The sequence below is a fragment of the Myodes glareolus genome, chromosome 4, assembly GCF_982192425.1.
Source record: "Myodes glareolus chromosome 4, mMyoGla1.1, whole genome shotgun sequence".
Classification (NCBI taxonomy): domain Eukaryota; kingdom Metazoa; phylum Chordata; class Mammalia; order Rodentia; family Cricetidae; genus Myodes; species Myodes glareolus.
Genome location: NC_142029.1, coordinates 17,575,826 through 17,601,631, shown reverse-complemented (window position 1 = coordinate 17,601,631; position 25,806 = coordinate 17,575,826). Strand labels below are relative to the sequence as shown.

The window sequence follows — 25,806 nt, the reverse complement described above, 5'->3', positions numbered from 1 at the left end:
ATGCTTTGGGGAAAACAGCTGACGTTTAGAAGAACCAGACACACTTGAATGCTTCCAAAAGTTTTATAATACCATTATTTAGAAATTTTTTTCTTTATGCATTTGTTGCATTTTGACTATAGACAGTATAAGTGTCAAGACTGTAAGGAAGTAATTTTCCTCTGTCTTTTCTTTCATTTAGATATCTACTTGTACTCTATATTTTGAAGGTTCAGACTCTATAGCAGGCCATAGGAGGAAGAAAGTAAAAAGGCAGTTGATAGAAAATTAGGCTTTATAAATGAGATACTATCTATTCCATATCCTAAAGGGTGCATGAAAGATTCAGAGCTGGAGAGATGGCTCAGTCAAGAGCACTTCTTGTTCATGTAGTAGATTGGAATTTAGTTCCCATCATCCAGGTTGCATGGTTAACAGTGACCTATATCTCCAATTTCAGGAGATCTAGTGCCCTCCTCTGGCCTCCACAAGCATTCACACACACGTACACAGATACTCAGATACAAACATAATTAAAAATAATCTTTAGAGGAAAATAAACCTGCTAAATGTCAAAATGGACATCAGACGTTCTGGGAAGCACCAACAGCACATGCAAAGGCACAACAGCATCACCTGCTTTCCTTAGGGCCCTGCTGCCTGGAGGTAGAGTGGAGTGTACACATAGGTTAGAACTAGCCTGACAAAAGCCCAGATAGCAGTGCTAAGAAATCTGGACTTTTTCCTATAAATCACATATGTAGAATGTCTGATAGTACTGATAAACTAAGACTACCATTTATCAGTATCTGCTATTATCAGTCTGAGAACCATGAAGAATTTATTGAGAGCTAAGATGAAATTCCAGTAGTCCAGGACAAACATATATAAATACATGTAATAATGATCTCAGGCAAGAGTTTTGATGGTCCCTTCTTACTCCTAGAAACTTTTGTCTGACTCATAACATTAGAAGTTAAATCCAAGTAAATGAAAACTTATTTGTATTGAATGCAGAAAAATATTTTCGCCTCTGCTGTTCTTTATGTCCCATATTCCCTAGCTTTTGGTTTGCCAGGTTGTCCCATCTTGCAAGAATCTAGCCCAGTAGCTTAGTATTTCTGTTGATAGCAGCGTTAAGTTAGCAGTATGGTTAATTTTCTTGGTTCTAGTACTGTAGTCTTTCCCAAATATAAAAATGTTATCTCATTGAAGGTCAGTATTTACAGTGTAAGTGATCTGCTTAAGTTTTTCTTAGAAATGAAAGATAAAAATGATTGAACCAAATGTAAAAGAATAAGCTCTTAAGCCATTCTAAATCAGTCTCAGATTTAGCACTGTACTTAAATGTCTGTAAAATCATAGAATCGAAGTTGGAAGGTCAGATAATCCAGTGTTGTTGGAAGGGATTCCCACACAATGAGAAAAGTTTTGATTTAGGGATCTAGCGCTCCTTTTATCAGCTAGACTGGTTGGCTGGCAAGTCCTGGGATCTGCCTGTCCCTGTCCCACCAGTACTGAGGTTATAATTGTATTCCACCATGTCTAGTTTATTTGTGGGTGCCAGGGATTTAGACTCAGGTCAAAGCACTTTACCCACTGAGCAGTCTCCCCAGCCTTCTTGATAAAAGTTCCTTCTACAACATCCTACTTGTTAACTACTTTGTTTCTGGTTAATTGGCTGATTAGTTTTTGAGACAGGAGCTCATTCTATAACCAAGTATAAGACTGGAATTCACTGTGTGACCCAAACTGGACTCCATATACTGCAATCTTCCTGCTTCAGTCTTCAAGGTTGGAATTTCAGGCATGTGCCACCACACAGTCTAACAGAAGTCCTCGTGCTAAGCAAGGGTCACCTCTTCTATAACGTTTTCTGAGCCTTTGGGGTTAGGGACCAAGAGTTGATAAAGATGTTCTATCTCTATCTGAGCATTCACAGTTACTTATTTGTAGCACTTTGAATAGCAAAGCATCTCTTCGTTGACTTCTATACACTGCAATGAGAGGTTTAGCCCACCGAAGTTGGGAGGAACACAAATTTATAAATATGCCTGAGGGTCCTTCTAGTTTCTGTTCCCTCCCTCTAGAGCAGCACTTATCAACCTCTGGGTCACAATCCCACAGGGGTCACATATCAGATATCCTAAATATCAGATAATTTACGTTGCAATTCATAACAGTAGCAAAATTACAGTTATGAAGTAGTAACGACATAATTTTATGGTTGGTGATCACCACAACATGAGGAACTGTCTTAAAGGGTCACAGTATTAGCATTAGAAAGGTCGAGAATCACTGCTCTGCTGTGTCTTTCCTCAGGCCTTTGTATGATGAGATCCTTCTTGTCTAATTATCAGCTCAAAAGCCATTTCTAAGAAAAGCTTTTTTAAAAAAATATTAATACAGTTATACAGATGAAAACACGTTGAATTGAGAGTCCAGATTGTGAGTTCTAAAAGCTGTTTTCTGCATGGCTTGTCTGCTCATTCCCTGTCTACAGGGATATGCAGGTGCAGACTTCAGGCCTTGCTTCTCCAACATTGTGGAAAGAAAGAGACCTTACACTTGAGGCAGAGCCACATTAGATTCAGAAAAGCTTTTCAACTACTCAGTCTACGTCAGCCACACAGTCACCCTGCAGTGTAGCACCTTCAGCTGCTTTTGTCATAGAGTTAACTAGAGTTTCTTACCTGTTTATTGCTTGTGCCAGCCTCCCACCCCCCAGCATCTTTGCTCTTCACTGTTGCATCTTGAATATCTACAATAATAACTGGCACATAGTAACCACTCAATAAATAATTATCAAAATAATACATACGTCTAGACCTGCTTCCTGCTGAAGTAGAATAAGGAAATTGTATTGTCTGTATGCTTATGAAAAAAGACTATTTTTCAAATAGTGATTTCAGACATCTGTATGTTAATGAAAACTTTTTACTTTATAGGAATATGTATTTTATATGATTTTAAAAGCAAAAAAAAAAAAACCCAAAGAGTTTAGAAATGGTGATTGAGGGGGTGTTATATACATGGTCCATATAGAGGCCCAGGTTCTGTCCACACTTTAAGACAGTGTCTCTCACTGGGCTGCAACTCACAAAGTGGGCTAGGCTGACCAATCCCTGTGCTCCAATGTTTTGCCTACCAGAGCCCCACCTGCCTTGCTTCCCCAGCACTGAGATTCTAAGCTCGTGTCACCATGCTCAAAGGCTCTAGGTATGGAACCCAGGAACTCACACTTCTCTGCAGCTCAGCATGGAGCTTTTAAAAATGAATCTGCATGTCTTACAAGACACCAGAGAGGGAAGACTGAAGGCGTAAATCACAATCCCACACCAGTTTGGAATTATGATTACTGGAATGGTTATTTATTCAAAGGGGAAAAAACTTACAGATTACCGTCCCAGACAACAGCAACTCTGCACGATCAGGAAAGGAGTCTAGGAGCCAGAAGCGGAGCCGGAAGCCAGAGAGAGAGTGGAGGACAGCCCCTGCTTTTTTAAAGAGAGAGAGGCCACGCCCCAATGGGCTGGTATCTCAGCGGCTATTGGCTGAAGGAGCGGAAGGAGCTCCTGCAGCAGCAGACCTCTGACACACTTGTCAGAAAGTATCTGAACCTTCGAGCTTTGAAAGCTCTCCCAGGTCAATACCCTTGAAGGTTTCCACTAAATGCTATTCTTTGAGCAAACCTCTGTGCTAATCCCTGAGGGTGTGGGGGGAGCAGACTCTCATATCCCTAGGAACTTAGAATCTAGAAATAGTTTCCTTGAGTGGCATATTATGTGGAACTCTGATAGCTGGTATGAGGGAAGTTCCCATGAAATACCTTGGAATGCTTTAATAGCCTGATTGAATGTATATTTTTAAATCACCTAACAAATTAACAGGTGTACCATTTTCCCTGTACAGGCAGCAACAGCCCTCATGGGAGCCCCACCTCTCCTCTAGACAGCAATATGCTGCTGGTCATCATTGTCTCTGTTGGTGTCATCACCATTGTGGTGGTTGTGATCATCGCTGTCTTTTGTACCCGGCGCACCACTTCTCACCAGAAGAAGTAAGGATCCCTAAAATGTAACCCATAAACTTGTAGTATATCTTTTTTTGACTTTTTGTTTGTCTTTTGCTTCTTATATGTTGCTTATGTTTTTAGAGTGATGCAAAGAATTAAAAACCATAAAGTACATGAAAAGCCACTTTAAATGTAACAATGCCCCTACCATGGGAATGTCTTAGGGATAATGTATATTATGCAAGGTCCCACAAGATTTTAATGGAGCTGAAATATTCCTGCCATCTACTGAACACAAAGTAGAAGAGACGGGAGAAAAAGAAACCATGGGAGGAGGAAGAAGAAGACCTGCCAAGAAGTTTAGTTAAGGTTTAACAGGCTTTTGTGAGCCTTAACAAGCTCCTGAAAATGTTTGAAAAGTGAGTGGGTGTAGGAAACTTGCTCAGCAGTTAGGAACATGTACAGCTCTTGTAGTGGACCCCAGTTCTGTTCCCAGCACCTACTTTGGGTGGTTCACAGCCATCTGTAACTCCAGTTTAAAGGAATCTGACACCCACTTCTGGTCTCTGCAGAAGTGTACACATAATTAAAAATAAAAATCAGCCTTTAAAAAATAAAAAGTTTGAAAATATTTTACTCTATCCGAGACCAAAAATTTTGCATCTACAAGCAAGAATATCCATGATGTGCTGTTTATAAATTAAAAATTCTGTTGAAGAAAGGAGATAAACCAAACAGCCCACCATAGACATTTCTGAGTAGAGAGACCTGATTAGGAAGTGGGGCAGGTCCTCAGACGGGCATCTAGAAGAAGGCATTGTCAATCATAGGAGACTACACAGTGGTATACATGTTGTTTTCTCCAAAGACCTTCCAATAGGACAAGATATGGACAGTGGATGTATAAGACAGTGGTATCAAAGATCTGATTCTGTGTACAGCCTAAGCTGATATGTATGTTTGTGTCCTGGTGTTTTATTGTTATTTTTAGTTATGTGTATGTGTATCTATATGTAGGTATAGGCACAGAGACCTCTGATCCCTCTGGAACTGGAATTATAGGTGGTTGTGAGCCAACCCACAGTAGTACTGGGAAGCAAATTCAAGTCCTTCAAGAGCAGTGTATTCTCTTAACTTCTGAGCCATCTTTCCAGCCTTGTGTCTTATTTTTTAACAATAATAGCAACAAAAATGTTTACAAAACTAAAAATATGGGCTGGGGAATATGGTTCAGTGAGTAAAGTGCTTAAAATGCAAACATGACCTGAGTTTATAAAGTCAGACTCGCAGGACACATCTCTGACTCCAGTAGAGTGGAGTGAAAGGGGGCAACAGAGTCCTCAAGCTTGTTGGGTGGCTAGCCTTGCCATCTCTGAGAGCTGAGGTTAGTGATAGATCCTATTTTAAAAAATACAGTATAGAGTATATAGGAAGACACTAGGTCAATCTCTGGACTCTATACACACTTGCACACATATATGAAAGAAATGAAAAGTAAAACATTGAATTGATAAAAATAAAACTTTTAATGGGATGAAGAAAAAAATCTACTTTTTATTTATTAAAAATTTCCACCTCCTCTCATTTCCCTCCCACTCCCCCAACTCTCCCTCCCCCTCCCTCTCCAGTCCTAAGAGAAGTCAGGGTGCCCTGCACTGTGGGAAGTCCAAGGCCCTCCCCCCTCCATACAGGTCTAGGAAGGTATGCATCCAAACAGACTAGGCTCCCAAAAAGCCAGTACATGCTGTAGAATCAAAACCCAGTGCCATTATCGTTGGCTTCTCAGTCAGCCTTCATTGTCAGCCACATTCATAGAGTCTAGTCTGATCACATACTCGTTCAGTCCCAGTCCAGCTGGCCTGGGTGAGCTCCCATTGGATCAGTCACATCGTTTCAGTGGGTGGACGCACCCCTCGCGGTCCTGACTTCCTTGCTCATGTTCTCCCTCCTTCTGCTCTTCATCTCAACCTTGGAAGCTCAGTCCAGTGCTCCAATGTGGGTCTCTGTCTCTATCTCCATCCATCGCTGGATCACAACATGGTAGGGATAAAGTTTTAACTCAAGATTGACCTTCTTACTCTCTTGCTTAAAATCATTAAATTATTTCTCCTTTCTTATAGAGGGACATTCATATTCTTAGTACTGCTGTAAAAACTCTTCATGATCTGGTCCTTGGTTGCCTCCTGAGCACTGTTTCCCATCATTCTCTTCATGGCTCACCCTGTCGTCACTCAGGACTTTACAGAATCCCTCTAGCAGACAAAGCTGCTGTTCCACTTCAGGGCTTTGGCATAGGCTGATTTCACCACCTGGAATACACATGCTGTCCCCGTTATGTCTCAGCATAAAAGTCACTTGTTCTGCACATATTCCCTGTCTACCTAAGCTCCAACTATTAAGATTAATACTTGGCATTTCGGTATACTTGAAGCATTTAAAAATAGTTTGGTGTCGTTTTCCTCACTTGATCAAAAGTGCTGAGGACACAACAGTGTAGCACGGGATCTGACAGGAACAAGGTGACTGGGGAAGCGAAGGAAGGCACCACAGCATAGTGGAGACTGCTGCCACATTCTTGACTCACCTATTCGTAGTCCTGGTGGGGTCCTAGAAAATGACTCACTTCTTCCTCTGTTGGGCATTAAGTTTTATGTTTTATTGTTGTATTTTTATGTCTTGTCCTTTCTCTGTCTAGTGGAAACTTGTAGAGGAACCTTTTGCTTTAGAGTTTCTATTTTTAAATGCTAGCTCACTCTCTTAATTTAAAAAAAGACAATATTCAGATATGCTCTGACATAGTATCCAAATAATATATGAACAGACAAAACCACATTTACTATTTCCAGAAATAATTTTCTCTGATTTTTGTTGTTGTTGCTGCTGCTGTTTGTTTGTTTCCATCTCTGCCTTTGTGTAAAGTATCTCTCAGGATACTGTAAAGAGTTTGTTGTTTTATTTTGGGTTGAAGTATTTTTTGTTTTGATTGGGGATTGCATTTAAGACTTCCCAATGCTAAACATATACTCTGCTTCTCAGCTACATTTCCAGTCCCTCTTTTTACTTTTTATTTTGAGAGTAAATCATGCTAACTTGCATAGACTGCTCTTAAACTAGGCCAGGCAAGTCTTGACTATTTTATATTCCTACCTCTGCCTCCTAACTAGTTGGGATTATAGGCCAGTGACACCATACCTAGCAGAAAATCAGTTTTAATCACATAGTGCTTTGACAAATATGTTCAAAAGGAATGCATTTTAAGGACTACTCTTAATTCTATGCCTAGGAAACGAGCTGCCTGCAAATCAGTGAATGGTTCCCATAAGTATAAGGGCAACTGCAAAGACGTGAAGCCCCCAGACCTATGGATCCATCATGAGAGACTGGAGTTGAAGCCTATTGACAAGTCTCCAGATCCAAACCCTGTCATGACTGATACTCCAATCCCTCGAAACTCTCAAGATATCACACCAGTCGACAATTCCATGGATAGCAATATCCATCAAAGGCGGAATTCATACAGAGGTACCGTTTCCACTTTTTAAGGTTATCTGAATTTGACAATTCCAGTAAGAGGTTAATTTTAAAGAAATGTATATTGCAGGTACACATCTTTAATCCCAACACTGAGGAGGCAGAGGCAGGCTGATTTCTGTGAGTTCAAAGCCAGCCTGGTTTACAGAGTGAGGTCCAGGTCATCCAAGGCTGTTACACAGAGAATCCCTGTCTTGAAGGGAAAAAAAAAAGTTTATCTTGGGTTTTTTTTTTATTATTTTTCTTCAGTATTTGATGAACAATAGCTAGCTGTTATAGAAAGGGAGAGGTTATGTATCATTTAAGAGCAGCCTTCTAGACATTTTTAAGTCTCTCATCAGGCTTCAGTTGAGTATTTGAGGCACCTAATTCATGTGTGTGCACTGGGCTGTGTCCTTTCCTTTGGACTTCAGCTGTCACTGTGGCATTCAAAACCTCTGTAAGAAGGATGCTTATACACACATCTCACTAAAGTACAGTGTGCACCATCGTATCATCTTTTTTGAATCTCAGCAGGAATTTGCTTAATGCTACAAATGTAAATTCCTTGGCTTGGTACATTTGTGAATTGCAAAACCTTCACTGGAAATATGTAACTGTTGAGGCTGCTCAGAGGCCTAGGGTGTACACTTACTACTAACCTCCATACTTTATATCTAGGGCATGAGTCAGAGGACAGCATGTCTACACTGGCTGGAAGGAGGGGAATGAGACCAAAAATGATGATGCCTTTTGACTCTCAGCCACCTCAGCGTAAGTAGAAGTGTCTCTCTTCCCCCCACTGCTGCCAGTCTTCCATGTCATGGTGGGAAGTAGCTATGAGTAGTCTCTTTAACTTCTGTTAATTGCAAGATACAGATCAACTGACAATATTGTGGGACCTTACAGGAAGAAGTACCAAAGTATTGTTATATTTCATAGTAAATGTTATTCTTGAACTAGAAAAGATGGCTCAGTGCTTAAGAACACTGACTACTCTTTCAGAAGATCCAGGTTTGATTCCCAGTGCCAACATGGCGGCTCACAACTATCTGTACCTCCAGTTCCAGGGGATCCTGACACCCTCTTCTGGCCTTCACAGACACCAGCCATATACATGGTGCACATATGGGCAAAACATCCATACACATAAAAATAAAAATTAAATATTCTTGATAGTAACATTTTTAAGTTATATATAGTTTCAAAAGCTAACTTCCCAGCTAGCAGGATGGCTCAGAGAAGAGCAATGCTTACATGCAGGACTAAGAATTTGAGTTGGTTCTCTGCTTCCCGTGTGGTAGCAAGAGAAAAACCAACTCTCAAGAACTGTTCTCTGACCTCTCTACCTGCACAGTAGCACATCCATTCTATAGCACATGTATGCTACACACACAAGATCATTTTTAGAAAAAATAAATTCTGTACTCTCCCAGGAGAGACAGGAAAGCATCTTCTGATACTGCAACTGGACTTTGGCAAAAGTCATGCATATGATCAATACTGATAGCATGTATGGGGTTTTAACTTTTTTATTTAGTAAACTTTATAAAGTTGTTTCAAAATTGCAGCATGGAGTTTTTAAAACATTTTTGCTCTGTTAACCCATACTTCATTGTATCAAGCAGTTATGTTACTAGAACTCCTTTCATAATAATTGAAATTAAAAATAAGTTAAATGTTAGTATTGAGAATCAAAAGAGAGGAAAGTGCTGAAGAGACAGCTTAGTGGTTAGAGCAGAGGACCAAGTTCAGAGGGGTCTTCCACCGCTGGCCTCTGTGAACACCGCACTCATGTGCACAAACCAACACACAGACACACACATAGCTAAAGTAATAACATTAATCTTTTTAAAAATCACAAAGTGCCAATCATGGTGGTAAATACCTGTAGCCCCAGCACTCAGGAGACTGAGTCAGAATGGAATTCAAGGGCAGCCTGGGCTTCCAGTCAGATCCTGTCTCCAGATCAGGGAAAGACAAAGATGAGTCATCATTTTCAGTCTACTTTGTTCTTTCCCGTGCCTCTGTTTCAATATAAAAAGGCCTTTCAGATTAGCTGGCAATGTGGGTCTTGCAGTTAAGAGACTATATAGCCACATCACTCAAATGATAAGGTTAACTGGCTTTGAATGTCCTACACAGGCACTGGTGCCATGGAATCCTCTCCTTGGAAAAGGTCTCATCCACACTTCTGATGGAACCTCCGAGCGTGCACGTTTGTCTTCCCTCACTCACACATCCTTGCAGTGCACAGCCAGAGAAGACACTAGATTGTAAAGGGAGATCTGCTCTGAAAGAATAAGGCTGTTTCAAAATAAGCAGTTTTTACAAGTAACTTAAGTTTAATGTCCATAGCAGGAAGAATGACTTACACTTGGAAGCATACAGGGGAAAAACATATTTTCTGTGTTTTAATAGGTTCCCTATGTAGATACCTCCAGTTTAAAAAACACAAAAAGAGTAAGTTAATCTACTTCCCTTGTTTTTGTTTTGTACTTATAAGAAGATGGTAATTTGAGTGTTCTAAGGGCTTAGTTTCTCCCTGAACTGGCTTATTTCTAAAACTTAAAAAATCGAACTCTTGATAGATTAATTTAATGTGTTAAAGAAAAAAGATACAATTCTGGTTGCAATCATTTTCTCTCATTTGTTTGTTTTGGTTGGTTGGTTTTGGTTTGGTGAGAAAGAAATATGTATGAATACATAGTAGTATGTAATTTGTACCCAAATAGTTGGGTAGTTGTTAGAATCTTTCATTCAGGAATCTGAAACCCTGCTGGGCAGTGGTAACACACACCTTTATCCCAGCACCTCGGGCGGCAGAGGCAGGCAGATCTCTGTGAGTTCGAGGCCAACCTGGTCTACAAGACTAGTTCCTAGACAGCTAGGGCTGTTATACAGAGAAACCCTGTCTCAAAAGACAAAAAGAGAAAAAAGAAAGGAAAAAAAAAGAATCTGAAACAAGGTGCTGGGGTATACGTGGAGCTTTGAGAGATTCTTTTTGAAACCCACCTAGCAGCTGTGCACCTTGGTCTGAAAAGCTGAGCAGAGCTAGATGGGCTTGCTGGCATTGGGATGAGGTTGGACCCAAACCCTATGCAGACCCATCAAGTTCTGGTTCACCTAACTTCATTCTGTACCAACACATTCACTTTTTATTTATGTATTTGGAAACACTTGAAATATTTAAAACAAAGTTCATTCTGGCTTTCTTTCAGCATCTGTCCCTAGAATGCTTTCAGATTGCACATCCTAGGTCAAACTCTATTTTACTCCCTCCCCTCAGCCTGAATTCTGAAGCATCTCACTTTGCAAACTACTTCTCTTGCCCAGGGGAGATCTTGATTTGAGAATAATGATCACCTTTCTCAGCTAACTTTTCTAGTTGTAATTTATTCCCATGGACCTACTAGAGCCTCTGGAGAAGAAATGCATCTATTCCATGGTCTGGGGTTTCTTTTTCCAAGGTGATGTTGATAGCCCCACAAATATCTATGGAGATCCCACAAAACAGAAGATATTTTAATAGGTTCCAAAGTGCTAATAAAGTTTGATTATTAAAATTGATGAAAACCTTGCTTAGAAAAGGAGGCAGGGGAATCCCTATGTTCCTTGTCTACCGTACCTGCATGTTTGCCTGTTTGGGCAATGTTGCATCTAGTTACTTTGATCATAAACATTGTTCTTCGGCTGCTCTAAGGCATACCTAAGAAAAATGTATTTTCCGACTCTAGGTGTATTGCTTTCTACTATTTGTATCTCAGGTTAAACAGGAAGCTTTATTAAAGAGGCTTTATAGGAATTTCCATATGGAACCTATACAGAACTTTCTATTCTTTACCTGAATTGAATCTTTAGTTAGAGAAAGGGAAAGGAAACTAGGAACATCCGTTTATGGCTGAAAATACTAATGGGTAGGCTGACCCCAGGCTGGACATAGCAGAAAATGGTGCTGTGCTATTATAAATCATATTTTTATTACTAGATTGAGGTATGATGATTAAAAATTTTTATTTACATTCCTTTTAATATATTAAAGTTGATTAAACAGCTACTTATTAATACTCATTAATCGAGTGGATGTCATTTTAATTAATTAATTTAATGTCATTTTAGCAAGACAGCAAAAAATAATAGAAACATTTGCTTGTGGACTTACATTTTATGACATATTCAGATAGATATTGTAATAGTTGTGTGATTCATGTTTATAATAGAAGAATTCAGAAATGCAGATAAGGCAAAGAAAAGGTACTTCCTTAATCCTGACCCCTGTTTCTGAAAAATTACTCCTGTTAACAGTCTTTCTTATTATGTACAGATATAGAATATACCTAGAAATGTGTTCATTTGTTTAGTCAAATATAAAATTGATGGCTGATTGTCTAGCCACCTACCACCAAAAAGCCAAAGTAAAGATCTGGTTAAATGGGAGGTGGGAAGGGTGACTTTTGTATGTGTCTGTGCAAGCATGTTAAGCATCTCTTTGTCTTGTGTTCATTCACAGCTGTGGTTAGTGCCCATCCCATCCATTCCCTCGATAACCCTCACCACCATTTCCACTCCAGCAGCCTCGCTTCTCCAGCCCGCAGCCATCTCCACCACCCAAGCAGCCCATGGCCCATTGGCACATCCATGTCCCTTTCAGACAGGGCCAATTCCACAGGTGAGAGATGAGGATCAAGCCCAGATATTGAACGCATTCCAAAGTTGGCAAGTGGAAATGGGGAAGGACTTGCCGTATACAGAAATTGTCAGTGTTACTTGTTTATCATACATTTCTGTGATGGATTCAAATTTGTTTTCTGTAAAATCTACTGTATTTTTCTCCCTAAGTTTAAGTACTCAGTGCAAGGTGTCATCTTAGTAAAAAGCAACAGTAACTTGAATTGAGTAAGCTCTTCTTCCAACAAGTCTTGTACCTTTGTCCCTTTTTGCAACTTCATTTTTTTTTTTTAATTCTACCATTTGAAAGGGAAGTGTATCCAGAGTGGCTTTTAGGAACCAGTGGTTGCCTTTGTCTCAGTCACTCTAATGTTAGGGGTGTCTGTAAGACAGTCATTAGGTGCAGGTTATTGCCCTGTGGACCAGAGTAAGGACAGCATCCAGGAGCAGCAGGGCCACCTTAGGTTGCCAGTAGACTGAAAATTGGGGGAGGGGTCACAGCTTCAAAATATAGGAAACTGGAATAACAGTCTTCTGTGTGTCTTAAATGCTTTGCCAGACAAACATGTCCTCATTTGGAAATCTTAAGACAGAGCTTCATCAGGCAGCTTTAAGGAAGAAAGAATGAAAATGAGGAGGAGACAGCAAAAAGAATGAACTGTTTTGATCTTCTAGCTTTAAGCTGCAAATCGTAGTAACATCTTACATATACCAACTACGATTTTTCATAATTTGAAATTTGCCTATTAACCATTATTACTGATACAAAACAATGTTGGCAGTTCTGAGAAATGAGGAAAATTCTAGTGAGCTCCATTTTTTTAAAGAGCCTCAGTACTTAATATTTAGAAGTTTGAGTCACCACTGCTTCCATCTCCCTGGCCTCAAATTTTGATCAGTCATTAATACACCCAGAATACCAATGAAGGTCAGAGCTTGCAGGGCTGTCTGCAGGACAGTCTGATAGCTCTCCGTGCTGCACACTGCCAATGTTGTTCCTGGTTTGGATGGTGCCTCTTTAACCCATGCCTAATTTTGGCTTGCCTACCATCTCCTTCCAAATTTAGGTTTCAGGTCTACATTAGGAATGTATAATTATTCCAGCCAGCGGCATGGGAACCAAAGTCTGTCTTGCAGACACAGTGTCATAGAACAATAAGTGCCAGAATGAACTTTTCAATCCAACCCGGCTCTGCCCAGTCACACTTACCGTTTTGAAGGCTAAGGAATCTGGCCTACACAATCCTCACATAAGGAACTACATGAGTGTATGGCTAGCTCTCCTAGCCTGATGATCGCTCTTCTCCTTTGTCCTGGACTAGAAGTGGCTTGGGAGTTAGAAGACTGGAAGTTCCCACCAATCTCATCCAAGTATTCTACTCTTGTTGGTAAAGTTCTCTTCTATATATGCTGAAACAGAAAGTGCTCTGGGAAAATAGGGAGAAAAATGAAAAATAGACCCAGTTTCTAGAAGTGATCCAAGTTCTCCTGCTTTCTATTTCCCCAAGACTTTATGTCAGTAGAGCTTAGACTGCTATTTTCATAGCCTTGGACTTGAAACTTGTACAGAACTGGAGCCTGGCCAAGTAGTTCCTGCTCTAGGGACCTTTGCCACTACTTACCACGGGGAGAGCACTTTCTGTTTGACCATTGTGAACTTTGTGTGTTTTTAAAAAACTCTGGAAAGTAAGGAATTAGACTCTTCACCAAAGCCGAAGTTTTACAGAGCCTAGAATTTTTAGTTAGATCCAAATGATACTGTGTCAAGGAGCATCTTCCTTAGAGAATGCAGTGTGCTGGTGCCCTGCTCTGGAGGATACATGGCAACCCCAGTCTGTGGCAGTAGCTAGGGCTGTGACTCATGCAAGCAACTGAGCTTTCCTTTCTCATTTTCCTGCCATCTCTTTGTTAAAGATAATTGAAGCAGTTAGGCCTCTGTACACAGAGCTGACCTATCATATTATCTGTTAACTCGTGATACGGTCAGAACTTAGACCCATTTCTCTCTCACAGCCTCTTATTTTCCTTCCTAACCAGCTTCTACCTGTGCCTGGTTCACAGATGGTGACCAGCAACTCCCCAGCCACAGTGATGGCTGACTTGAACAAGCTGAGAAGTGGCCTCCTTAGCATAGCCTTTAACGGATGAGAGAGTCTAAACCTGGCAAGATTGTTCTAGCCCACTTGGAGTAGCGGTGGGAGACAGCACATGAGTGTCTATCCTCACCTTCGTTAAAGAGGTGTTCTGTCCTGTCTCCTGAGAGTTCAAGGGAACAGACTGCTTTTTTACAAAGGCAAGGGAGTATTTTAGATTGCTGCAGATGGCTTTGTGTTGTTTTTAAGGCTGAGAACTCATAAAAATCAGAAGAAACCTTCAGACTATCTGTTGCAGCCTGTTGCCCAGGCTGGTCTTCCTGCCTCTCTTCTGGGTGTGATGGTGGTCTGCCCTGTTCACTTTATATGAAAATCTTCCTCAGTCCCTGGCATTGCTGTATCTGTTTTGCAGAGAGAGACAAGTAACATTAGGTATAGAAAGACAAGAAGTAGGTAAGGATTCAGAACCTGAGCCTGGGAGTCAGAACAGGGACTCAGACTCTACTCTGTTGGACCTTTCTATGGGTAACCTGCTTACTTACCCTCCAAGTATCTCCCAAGTTACTCTGAGAAATAAAGTGCTTAGTATAGAATAAATGCTCAGTGGTCTACAAAAAGATCCTCTCTGTTAAGGCACTATGTTTCAGATCTTTTTATACATCTCATTTAATACTCAATGAATTATGTGTTTGTTTCCATGTTTTATAGATGAAACTAAGACTCAGCAATTCAGTGACTTTGCCATATTCACTCATCTAGTAGTCCCAGAGTAGAGTATAGGACTGGCTGACTCCAGAGCTGGGGCTCTTCCTGCCCCACTGTGGTGCTCTCGGGACACTTCTCCCTCTTTGTACCTCTGAGGTTATTGCCTTGTTCTTCCTGAGTCTTTCCTTCTCCAGGCCGACCTTTCCTTTTTCCTTTGGATAAACATATCATTCATCTGACATAATCTCCGGCTGTATGTAGACTTCTAGGCTACTGTGAAGCTTTATTGTTGTGTGCCAAAACCATTCACATTGGTGATGATGATGATCGTGCAGTGCCTGAGCACTGGCCCCATCTGCAGATACCACAAAACCCTTATTGGCAAAGTTAATTCCTACCAGGTATGATCCAGCCTTTATTACTAGATATGGTTGTCTATGAAAGGCTAGTTTCTGAGACTATCAGTCAGTGAATGAAATTTGAAAATTTCTCTACACTAGTCTGAGGAGCTTTCGTATGAACTCCATAGTAAGTCCTTTACATCTACAAACTTAGAACTGCCTAAGTATCTAAGTGAAAAAATTGAAACAGCTTGTTGAAACAAGATTGTTTTAGAATTCTTAGATTAGGCCATCCAGTCTTATCCTTGGCAGTAGTCCTGATCCATGTGTCTTTGGACTAGCACTGATTTCTTCAAGTGCTTATTGAACAGGTTTAGGGAATCCCTTGGAAGTGCCAAAAATGTGTATTTAATAGTAAAGGAATACTAACGTTTATGCTTTCTTGCTATAGAATCTGTTCGAAATACCCCCAGCACGGACACCATGCCAGCCTCCTCATCTCAAACATGCTGCACTGATCACCAGGATCCTGAAGGTGCTACCAGCTCCTCTTACTTGGCCAGCTCCCAAGAGGAAGACTCAGGCCAGAGCCTTCCCACAGCCCACGTTCGCCCTTCCCATCCATTAAAAAGCTTTGCTGTGCCAGCAATCCCACCCCCAGGGCCTCCTATCTATGATCCTGCATTGCCAAGCACACCATTACTGTCCCAGCAAGGTGAGTGAAGAGAGCAGCACTGTGGGAGACCCTTTGGCTCGGGTTTAGGATAGAAGTCTCTCCCCACACCCGCTTTTAAAGAAAAGCAAAGCAAATACCCTCCAGGTTTTCCTAGCAACTTAGAGAAGCTGTATGTCATCGCTCCCCATTTTGGGAATATGTATGAGAATAAGGTTTTGTGAGAGGAGCAGAATTTTTAACTGTTTTCCATGTAGACTCCTTAGTGTTAAAATCCAGTGACATAGGTTTGAGCAACAAAACTGGTCTGTGTAGGCCCCTGAAATCACCTTACTCTAAAAGATGCTACAGGCTAAAGAAGGGCCAGGAGGTCAGGGCTCAAAACCAGGAGTCTCAAGATAGGGAGCGCTCATTGCCATACTTCATAGCTCAGCCACGGACTGGCCATTGCTTATTGTGGTCTGTTTTAGAGTAAGTCTGTGGTTTTCAAATTTTTTTAGCCTCAAAACCTCTTCATCTCAAAAGCTACAGAGAACACAAAAATAACCTTTTCTGCATATTAAGCATGTCAGTATTAGCACTAGGAACTAAAACATTTTTTCAGTATTTAATTAATTCATTTAAAAGATAAATAGTACATTCTAGGGGGAACCAGTATCATTGCCTTTGAGTTTCTCTAGCATTGTTAGTACTGATTTGATGGAAGGCAACTGGATTCTCATATCTGCTCCTACATTCAGTCTACTGTAATCCATTGTTTTGGTTGTTAAAAATCTGGGTTACGTGAAACCACATGAGTCTGTTAAAAGGGTCTCAAGGATTTAAGTAAACACTCACTGATACAGAACAGATTAAATGCTGCCATGATTCAGCTGCTGATCCAACTGCTCCTTCCTCTGGCCCCACCACCTGAGCAAGCGAGAAAGCAAGTGTAGAGTGAGAGAGCCCTCCCCTCGGCTTTTAAGCGGTCACATGTGCAGACAGGACCATATACTTTATGGCTTGTAACCCCCAGAAGCCACTGGCTAAGGGGGTTGAAATTGCACAACAGATCTGCCCTCACAGACAGTCGTTGGCAAGCAGCAGCGTACTTCTGCCACCTTTCAGACACTGTAGGCATTCTTTCTTGGAAAGAGGAACTTCTGTTTTTCCCAGACTGGTCTAGAATTCTCAGTCCTCTTGTTACAGTTTCAGGATTTCAGACACTTGCCACCAAGTCCAGTCTGGGTGTTTTCTGATATAATAGAAAATGTGATAAGCTGTAGTTCCTTAAAGGTTGGTTTAGAGTGTGCAATCTGTATCAACCTTGGACTCCACACTCCATTCCACTAGGTGGTGTTGATCTGGCTTGCACTTCAGATGTATGACACTGAAGCAACACATTGGACACTTGGAAGATACTTAAAGAAAACCCTCCAAATATTCACATATTCCTTGCATATAAGCTTTCACAGTCAGATGACAAAACAAGTTTTTCAAAATGTTACACTGAAAACTTTGATTTTAACAGTGGCGGTATCCATCATTTTCCTTACATTCATAGCTCACTTATTTCCATTTTTAGAAAATATCTGAATGGCCCATTTGCCAGTCATCTTTAAATGAAAAGTTTTGTTGTTAACGTGCTAGAACTTCAACTGGCAGTCGTTCTGTCATGGTGCCATATGTGGTATACAGCAGGAACATTTACATTTGGTTACACACAGCATTTAAAAGGCATGTAGTTAAGAGTTAAGATTTAATAAAAACAAATAATTTTTACTGCTTCATTAAGGATAATAAGCTGGCTTTTTAAATATAAGAACATACCCCTGGATGAGTTCACAGTTTATCGCAGCTGCCTTCATTTCTAAGGCTCTAACAGTTTAACCCATGTTGCTGTGTACGCTTAAAAAAATAAAAAATGCAAAACAGGAAAAAGGCAAATGTTACCTTAAGTGGCATAATGAATGGCTTTGACTTCCAGGCATTCTGTAACATTTGAGAACCATTGGGTGAGGATATTAGTTTTCTAAAGGCAGTGGGAGGTTTTCTCTTGGATGCCCTAGAACCTTCCTTCCATCTTGCTCCAATAACTTTTCAGAGCAGGATCCCTGTGTGCTTCCTTCATATTGAAACCACATTCAGACCTCTAGTGGACTTCTGAGGTCTGAGGTGCAACCTTAGCCACAACCTGATAATGTCCTTTACCCCTCAGCTCTGAACCACCACATTCACTCAGTCAAAACAGCCTCCATCGGGACTCTAGGAAGGAGCCGGCCTCCTATGCCAGTGGTTGTTCCCAGTGCCCCCGAAGTACAGGAGACCACCAGGATGCTGGAAGACTCCGAGAGTGTAAGTTCATGGGGCCCTCAGCTTAGCCAGGATGACCCAAGGCGACTGCTTGCATGCTTTTGACTGATTGTACTATTTTGTGGACTCAGGTCTTTGCCACCCATAGTTGTAAAGCCATTTAATCACTCATTGGGCATGTGTCCTTGGGGCATCCCCACATTCTGTGGGAATGTGCTGTGGGTTTGGTTTGATTTCATACCTACTTGGATAGGTCTTAAAGTACCTTATCCCATCACAGGTAGTCATGCACATCTTTCAGTTCTGTCCCCTCTACTTGGTCCCTTCTCGTTGTGAACCACACACGTTCCTTCACCCCGAACTCCACTCTGTGCCTTTACCGAGGAGGATGCTGGAAGAGGAAGTACCTAAGACTGTTTTCAAATCCCAGTAAACACATCTGCATTTCTAGATATGGGGTTCTGTAAAGAGAATGCTTAAGCCCAGAGATGACAGGGCACACAGACTGTATTGGTCTGGCAGAAATCTAGAAGAGAAAAGCAATAGGGCCTCTGCTTTGTGAGGTCATTGTGGGCTGAGGAGTGTGTGTATGTAGGAAGAAAGGCATTGTGAATTGTCAAGAGATGCTATCTTTCTTAATGGCCTTGAGTATATCCTGCTGCTTCTGACTTTGTTGAGCTAGCCTGGTTTCAGTAGGCCAGCTTCCCAGGGCAGTTTTGGCCAGGTCACTTGGTACACTGGGCTTTCTTTCTGGGCAGCTCTTCAGGTCATTCGCAGTAATGGTGTTCTTCCTTCTGTAGAGCTATGAACCAGATGAGCTGACCAAAGAGATGGCCCACCTGGAAGGACTAATGAAGGACCTAAACGCCATCACAACAGCTTGATGACCTTCACCTGGACATGACTCCAGCCTGAGTCTAGAAGTCTTGGAACTTAACCTTGAAAACAAGGAATTGTACAGAGTACGAGAGGACAGCACTTGAGAGCAGGAGCCAGCAGACCAGCCAGTGCCTCCACATGGGGCTGGCTCCAGGCACAGCCACCTGCCTTCTCCTGGTCAGCCTGGATGACGCTTTTGTTGAGGCAACTTCCCTTTGCCTGCTGATAGTCTGCAGGACTGGGCACCATGGGCCAAAATTTTGTGTCCAGGGAAGAAGCAAGAAGTGCAACCTGCCTTTCACTTTGTGGTCAGTGGCTGTGTCTTTGTGCTGCAACTGCATCACGTTTATGGAGTGTAGACATTGGCATTTATATGTACAATTTTGTGTCCTATTTTATTTTATCTTAAAGAAAACACTATCAAAAGCCAAGGAAGTCTGTGATGTTCTCCGCAAGCAGTTGACGCTTGATTGCTGGTTCCAGTTACTTATGGAAAGTCATTGACAGTGCGGTTGTTTGACACCATCGACAGGGGTTGGCTTGTTTGGGGTTTTGTTTTTATTTTTTTAATTCTGAGACATTGCATCCTCTGCCAGCTGTTAATCCATCACTTTGGGGTGGGGGGACGTTTGCATTGCTGTTTGTAAGCTTTTTTATTATTTTTTTATTGTAATTATTAAAGGCCTGACTTTCTCCTCTCATCACTGTGAGATTACAGATCTATTTGAATGAAATGTAACATTGAAAAGACTTGTTTGTTGCTTTCTGTGCAGATTCAGTATTGGGGTGGGGTTGGGGATTGGGACTAGGAAATGGAGGGGCTGCTTAGGTCCTATGAATGTTTCTGTCATTGTACATTGTTCAGAAGCCTGCAGAGAATGGAAGCAGCATCTTTAGTGTCCTTTCCTGGCGTGTCCATCTTCGTGTCACTACATAGCAACTGGAGTTTTGTTTGGATCTGGTTATAAATTCTTGTACGGCAGGTGGTTTTGATGATTTAGCTGCCCTGGTGTCTTGGTCATGTCCTTTTGGAGTGTCCACACTGAGGTCCCCAGTGATGTTTTTAGTTACTTGAGTGATGCCAAGTAGAACCAGAGCCTGACTGCTCTGAGAAATCAGAAAGCACGGGGTGGAGACCCCTTTGTGCTGCTGTCAGTGGTTCTGCTTAGAAGGTTAGGAGCTAAGGAAGGAGCTTGGTTTTCTGTTCCAAATGGACTCCTGCTTCTCTGGTGCCAGTCCTCACCAGGAAGCCCTCGTTTCTGCATTGCAGAGGCTCTCCTGAAAAACATCAACCAGGATGGGGCAGGATGGTGTGGTGCCCATGAGGCTTCCTGACGTTTCTGAACGTGATTCATCAAGGAGCAGAGGACAGATAGTGGAGAGAGGGTCAGTGGAAGCAGTCACCTCCCATATCCCAGCAGCTTAGCCAAACCCCAGTTAGAATGAGGCAGTGGGAGATTCCAGATGTGCTGAGGACGTAGCCACACACAGAAGCCTTTGCCTTTGCAGAGTTCTTGTCTTTTTCTTTAAAGAGGTAAAAAGCTGAGGTGTGTGTTTGGTTTTGTTTTTTAATGTTAATATATAATGAAAAATATAAGACTAACCCTCAGGCATCTTCTTCCCCCAACAAATCCTGGAAGACTGTATAGAAAGTAAGTCGGGCTTGGGCTTTATAGTCAGTGAGATTATTCAGACCACCGGTTGATTCCCTAGCCTACCTACCCTTGAACATGGGTTATTTTACCCTTTTTACTTTTTAACAAGGTGAACTCTTTGTATGATTTGCGGGGGGGGGGGGGGGGGTATCTAACTCCTGCTGCTTTTCTACCTGGTCACAGGACGGCACCAGGAAGGGTTCTGGGACAACCAGTGTGCTTTGGCTGCCCTACAGAAAGCAGTCAGCGTTCTGGCCTCCTGGAGGCTGGATTCCTTCCCACGAACCCCAACACTTCTGTTACCTCAGGGCCTTGGTACCTGGATACTGCCACAGAATTGCAATGGGGTGGTGAGGGAGGGACATATTTTTTAAAAAAATAACTTAAAAGTTGGGGGATTTTTTAACTTCAGAAAATGCAAAGCTATTCTGTATTACACCATTTCACAATTTCATACATGTCTTATATTTTCCTGTGATTCTGGAAACTAAACCATTGTGTGTCTTGTGTCCTAGTTGAGCTGTGGCTCAGCAGCTTCCTTTGGGAGGGTGTGGAACAAACGTGTCTGTTGCCTTGCTGTCTGCTCAAGGGGCCCGGAGGACTGCTGGGACTGGGTTCTGTACACACTTGTTTGGCCTTTTCTGTAGTTGATGCTGTAAAAACTCTATGGCTTTTTAAAAACAATTTCATGTTTTTATTTAGTATTGGAAATCCAATACACTTTTTTAATCCAATCAAACTGTGGTCTGGTCAAAAAGTTCTTTTCCTTAAAACGACTTTGGGGTCCCCTGTTCCTAACCTCCATTTACCTCCCTGTGGCTCTAACTACTGTGGGGGCCCCTGTTCCTAGCCTCCCGTAACCTCCCTATGACTCTCACTACTGTGGGGGCCCCTGTTCCTAACCTCCATTTACCTCCCTGTGACTCTAACTACTGTAGGGGCCCCTGTTCCTAGCCTCCAGTAACCTCCCTGTGACTCTCACTACTGTAGGGACCCCTGTTCCTAGCCTCCAGTAACCTCCCTGTGACTGTAACTGTTGTAAAGACAGGAGTTGAAAATGACTGCCTGGGGAGGGGTAGCAAGTGATCCAAGAAGTATCTGACTACCAGCCCCAAAGATGTCTTGCTCCTGTCACCTTCCTGCTGCTGCTACCCTGAGGGACTAGGTAGCTTGAAGAATGACAGATGACACCAAAAGCACCCTGAATTATACAGCACCGGCTGAGCTGGTTTTCCTTGCTGGAGAGACTGCATTCCCTGTGTAAGATTCCTTGTATCCCAGGCCTGGAATAGTGCCCACTGCCATCTGTTAGCTTGTGACAGAGTGAGGCCTAGATAAAGAGTGTGGTGTCCTTTCACCCCTGTGTCTATCTGCTCTGCTGCCATCTTGTTCTTGGAAGTCTAGATAGTGCCTACCATCCCCATTAGTGGTGTTGGGTTGGCCTCAGGATAAAGTCTGAGTCCCCAGAGCTCCAAGAATGCTTGTCTGCCCTCACCTCTGGTCCCATACCAGATGCACTGGTACACCAGCATGAGAAAGCTGCTTGTATGGTTGTCTCCTCCACAGCCATCCCTTTTCAGCCCCATCAATCACCTGAGCTATCCCCTCTGAATCCCTAGATGGCACTCTTGGCACATTTTCCAGTGCTGGCTCTGTGAGTCTTTCTGCAGGCATGTGGTCTCAATACAGCCAAGAATTTCTCACTGCTTTCTGACTGCCTTGGGCTAGATGCAGCCTCTGACAACAGCAGATGCCTTTCTCTTGGATGAGTGGACAAGCAGCCCTAAAGATAAGGTCTGGGGCCAGCTGGAAGGCTTCTCCCCATAGCTCCTCCGTACCTTGCAGGGACCCTAATTGGTCATTAGTGTTGTAGTACCCGGTCCCTCCCACTTGAGCACCTTTGCCCATTTGAAGCCCTAGAGTGCCCTTGAAAGATAAGCTGTCTGCCTTGCAGAGTCCTAAGAAATAATGCTGGTCCCACAACTTTGTTCTGAGCTCTCAAGACTGGCTCCAAGTTGAACAGCATGGGCAAGGCTCTGGAAAAAGAAAAAAGAAGGAAGGGCTCCCTTGATCCGTCAGTCATCCTCTCACCGTTTGGACCACCTTCCTGCCAGGAATAAGAAGTTCCATCTGGAAAGACTAGAGAGTATCAAATAAACCACCAAATGGTTGGTTATGGCCATGTAGACAAGCAGGAAGCCAAGAGGAGCTACCCCTGACTACACAAAAGATCCCAACAAGTGCCATACTTGTAACCTTAGGTTTCTAGCAGCCAGTGAAAAGAAATCCTGGGGTAGTAAGGGAAGAAGTATGAGATATTAACTGAAGGGAAACGTTCTAGTTTCATTCCGCTGCTATAATAAAAACACTGACCAAAAGCAATTTAGGGGAGGAAAGGGTTTGTTGGGCTTACAGTTCCTAGGCCCAGCCCATCACGAAAGAAGTCTAAGCAAGCCTGCTTGCTGTTTCGCAGCATTATCTTCAAGCAAGGAACTCGCTTCACCTGCAGAGAAGTAAAGAAGCATGGAAGATGCTGATCGCTGACTGGCTCTAGCATTAGGGGCTGGAGAGATGGCTCAGCAGTAAAAGCACTGGCTGTTCTGGAGGACTCGGGTTCAATTCCCAACACCCACATGGAGGCTCACAACTCTAACTCCAGTTCCAGGGTACCTGACATCCTCATACAGATATACATACAGGCAAAATACCAATGCACATAAATTTTTAAAAAAAAAACATATCACTACACTTAAGCCCAGTGGCTAATGTTCATGTTAAAATGTCTTTTACCCAACTTTCATTTGGGAAATGAAAGATCTAGAGCTGAATAGTTTCTACATTTCAGAGAAAGAATAACTTGAAATTTCCTTAACTATGGGTAGGGTGGGCCTGGAAAACTATGCCTTTAAGAAGACTGGGGATGATGCTCCTAAGGGGGAATCAAGGGAAAAAAATGGCTTGGGGCATCTGGAAGAGCTTCTTAAAGTGAGGGAGGATCTGTGGTGTGCCCCAATGCTATTTGACCTTGTATGAAGTAGTTGCCTTGGAACTCCCAGGTCTTAAGTGACAGTTGCTCTGGGCACAAGGCACCACCCAAACTGATATTAGAACATCTAGACAATGAGAAGATGAGCATCAAAGAGCTTGGCCTGGTATGGGTGACCCATAAATAGAATGGACTCTGAAAGCCAGACCTTCAGTTCAGAGTGAAACTAAGAAATCCATGGTATCAAGGGGCGGCTCAAGACCTGTGGTCAGAACAGTTAGACCCTAGCCAGCAGTGTCCAAGTCCTAAAAGGTCCTGGACTATTGCAGATCCTCAGGGTCCTAGAGCAGAGCTCCCGTCACATGACTGCTAGCTGTGTGCCCTCTCTGAACACCTCTTGTCGATGGGAATGTGGGAATGACTCTCTCCACACCACACTTCAGCTCATTGCTCAGCCAGTTGTCAGCCCTACCTCTCAATGTCCCCCAGAGTGCCACTGCCTCGTCTGTTAAGCAATCTGGTGATGACCCTTTCCAGCAGGTCAGTATCTTTTCTAACTCTTAAGTTCTGTCTCCCTTGCTCAGCATCACGCAGTGGCCCACAGTTCAGTGTGACCCACCTGGCCTCTTCCCATCCCTTCTCCTATGTGGCCTGGCCACAGAGCAGACTGCCTCTGCATAATAAACCTGTGGCCTCTGCACTGTTCCTTCTTCCTCTCTTCACCTCACCACTGGCTCCCTGTCAGTAGCTGTGTGCTCATCTTTAACCAGTCCCCTAACTTCTTTTTTGTTTCGGTTTTTGTTTTGTTTCTTCCAATACGTAATGCCCTCCTTAAGGACAGACTGTGTGTTTGAATTCTCAACTTTGGTGCCTAACGCACTGTAGGTTTTTACTAAATGAGTTTCCCCTGTGGGTATGATAAGACCTGGAGTCAGAGAGCGAATGCATCGTGGCCCAGTGCGGAGGGAACTTCTCACAGCTGCTCTTCCTGAAAGGGTGCACACCCTTAGGAAGGCTTTGCAGAAGAAGCGTGCCTAAGCTGAGTCTGAGGTGTCGGAAGAGAACCTAAAAAGGAGAAGACAGGCAAGTAGGTACTGCACTTTACGTGGACGCCTGAAAGAAGGCAGCTCCTAGGCATCCCATGTCAGGCCTATGCTCAGACCCCTGTCACTGGAGTCAGAGCTGGAACTCCAGCAGGCCAGTGCAGAGGCCGAGGCAGGTGCACAGATATGACTGGGTGCCTTTGTTGGAGAGAGTAAGCTGGTTTTATCCACCCACAGCACGTTTTCTGGAATACTCAAGGACACAAGACTGGATCCAGTCAATATACATACGGCAGATCAGATGCTGCAGGCTGTGGTCAACCGAGTAAGTTAAGGATAAACTGGATACCTTTTCATGATCCCAAAAACAAGTCTTGAGGTTGGGGAGATGGCTCAGTGAGTAAAGTACCCAAGTTCAAATCCTCAGAACCCACATAAAGCTAGGCAGGTAGCATAAATACTTGTAAATGCAGCACTTCAATGAGATAGAGACAGACAGATATATAGAGAGAGAGAGAGATGAGAGACAGAGATGGGGTTCCCCAAAAACTCATGGTGTAGCTAGTCTGACATACACTGCAGCAAATAACAAAGAGACCCTGTCTAAGGAGGACCAATGGAACCGAATTGAAGACCCGGATATTAATCCACACACCTTCTAACACCTGATTTTTGACAAAGAAGGAAAAAAAGAATATTAAGTGGAAAAAAGAAAGCATATTTAACAAGTGGTGCTGGCATAACTGGATATCAACATGTAGAAGAATGAAAATAGATCCATAACTATCATCACGCACAAAACTCAAGTTCAAATGGTTCAAGCACCTCAACATAAAGCCAGCCACACTGAACCACACAGAAGAGAAAGTGGGAAGTACACTTGAATGCATTGGCACAGGAGACCACTTCCTAAATAGAACCCCAGTAGCACAGACACTGAGAGAAACAATTAATAAATGGGATATCC

At 42.6% G+C, this 25,806-nt stretch overlaps 1 protein-coding gene across 13 annotated transcripts in view; it reads left to right on the top strand.

The window, feature by feature from the left end:
* Positions 1 to 21,549, top strand: part of Neo1 (neogenin 1) — a 174,491-nt gene extending 152,942 nt beyond the window's left edge. For 8 of the 13 annotated variants that reach the window (XM_085689143.2, XM_085689142.2, XM_085689140.2 and 5 more), the window contains 7 exons: positions 3,892 to 4,039; positions 7,278 to 7,516; positions 8,186 to 8,278; positions 12,015 to 12,173; positions 15,763 to 16,026; positions 18,182 to 18,318; positions 19,077 to 21,549. In XM_085689143.2, coding sequence (XP_085545269.2) covers positions 3,892 to 4,039; positions 7,278 to 7,516; positions 8,186 to 8,278; positions 12,015 to 12,173; positions 15,763 to 16,026; positions 18,182 to 18,318; positions 19,077 to 19,160 — 1,124 coding nt within the window. In that variant the 3' untranslated portion in view covers positions 19,161 to 21,549. Of the gene's footprint in view, positions 1 to 3,891; positions 4,040 to 7,277; positions 7,517 to 8,185; positions 8,279 to 9,925; positions 10,036 to 12,014; positions 12,174 to 15,762; positions 16,027 to 18,181; positions 18,319 to 19,076 lie in introns of those variants that run through there. The other 5 variants (XM_085689146.2, XM_085689147.2, XM_085689145.2 and 2 more) reach the window with 2 other exon arrangements.
* The last annotated feature ends 4,257 nt before the right edge of the window (positions 21,550 to 25,806 follow it).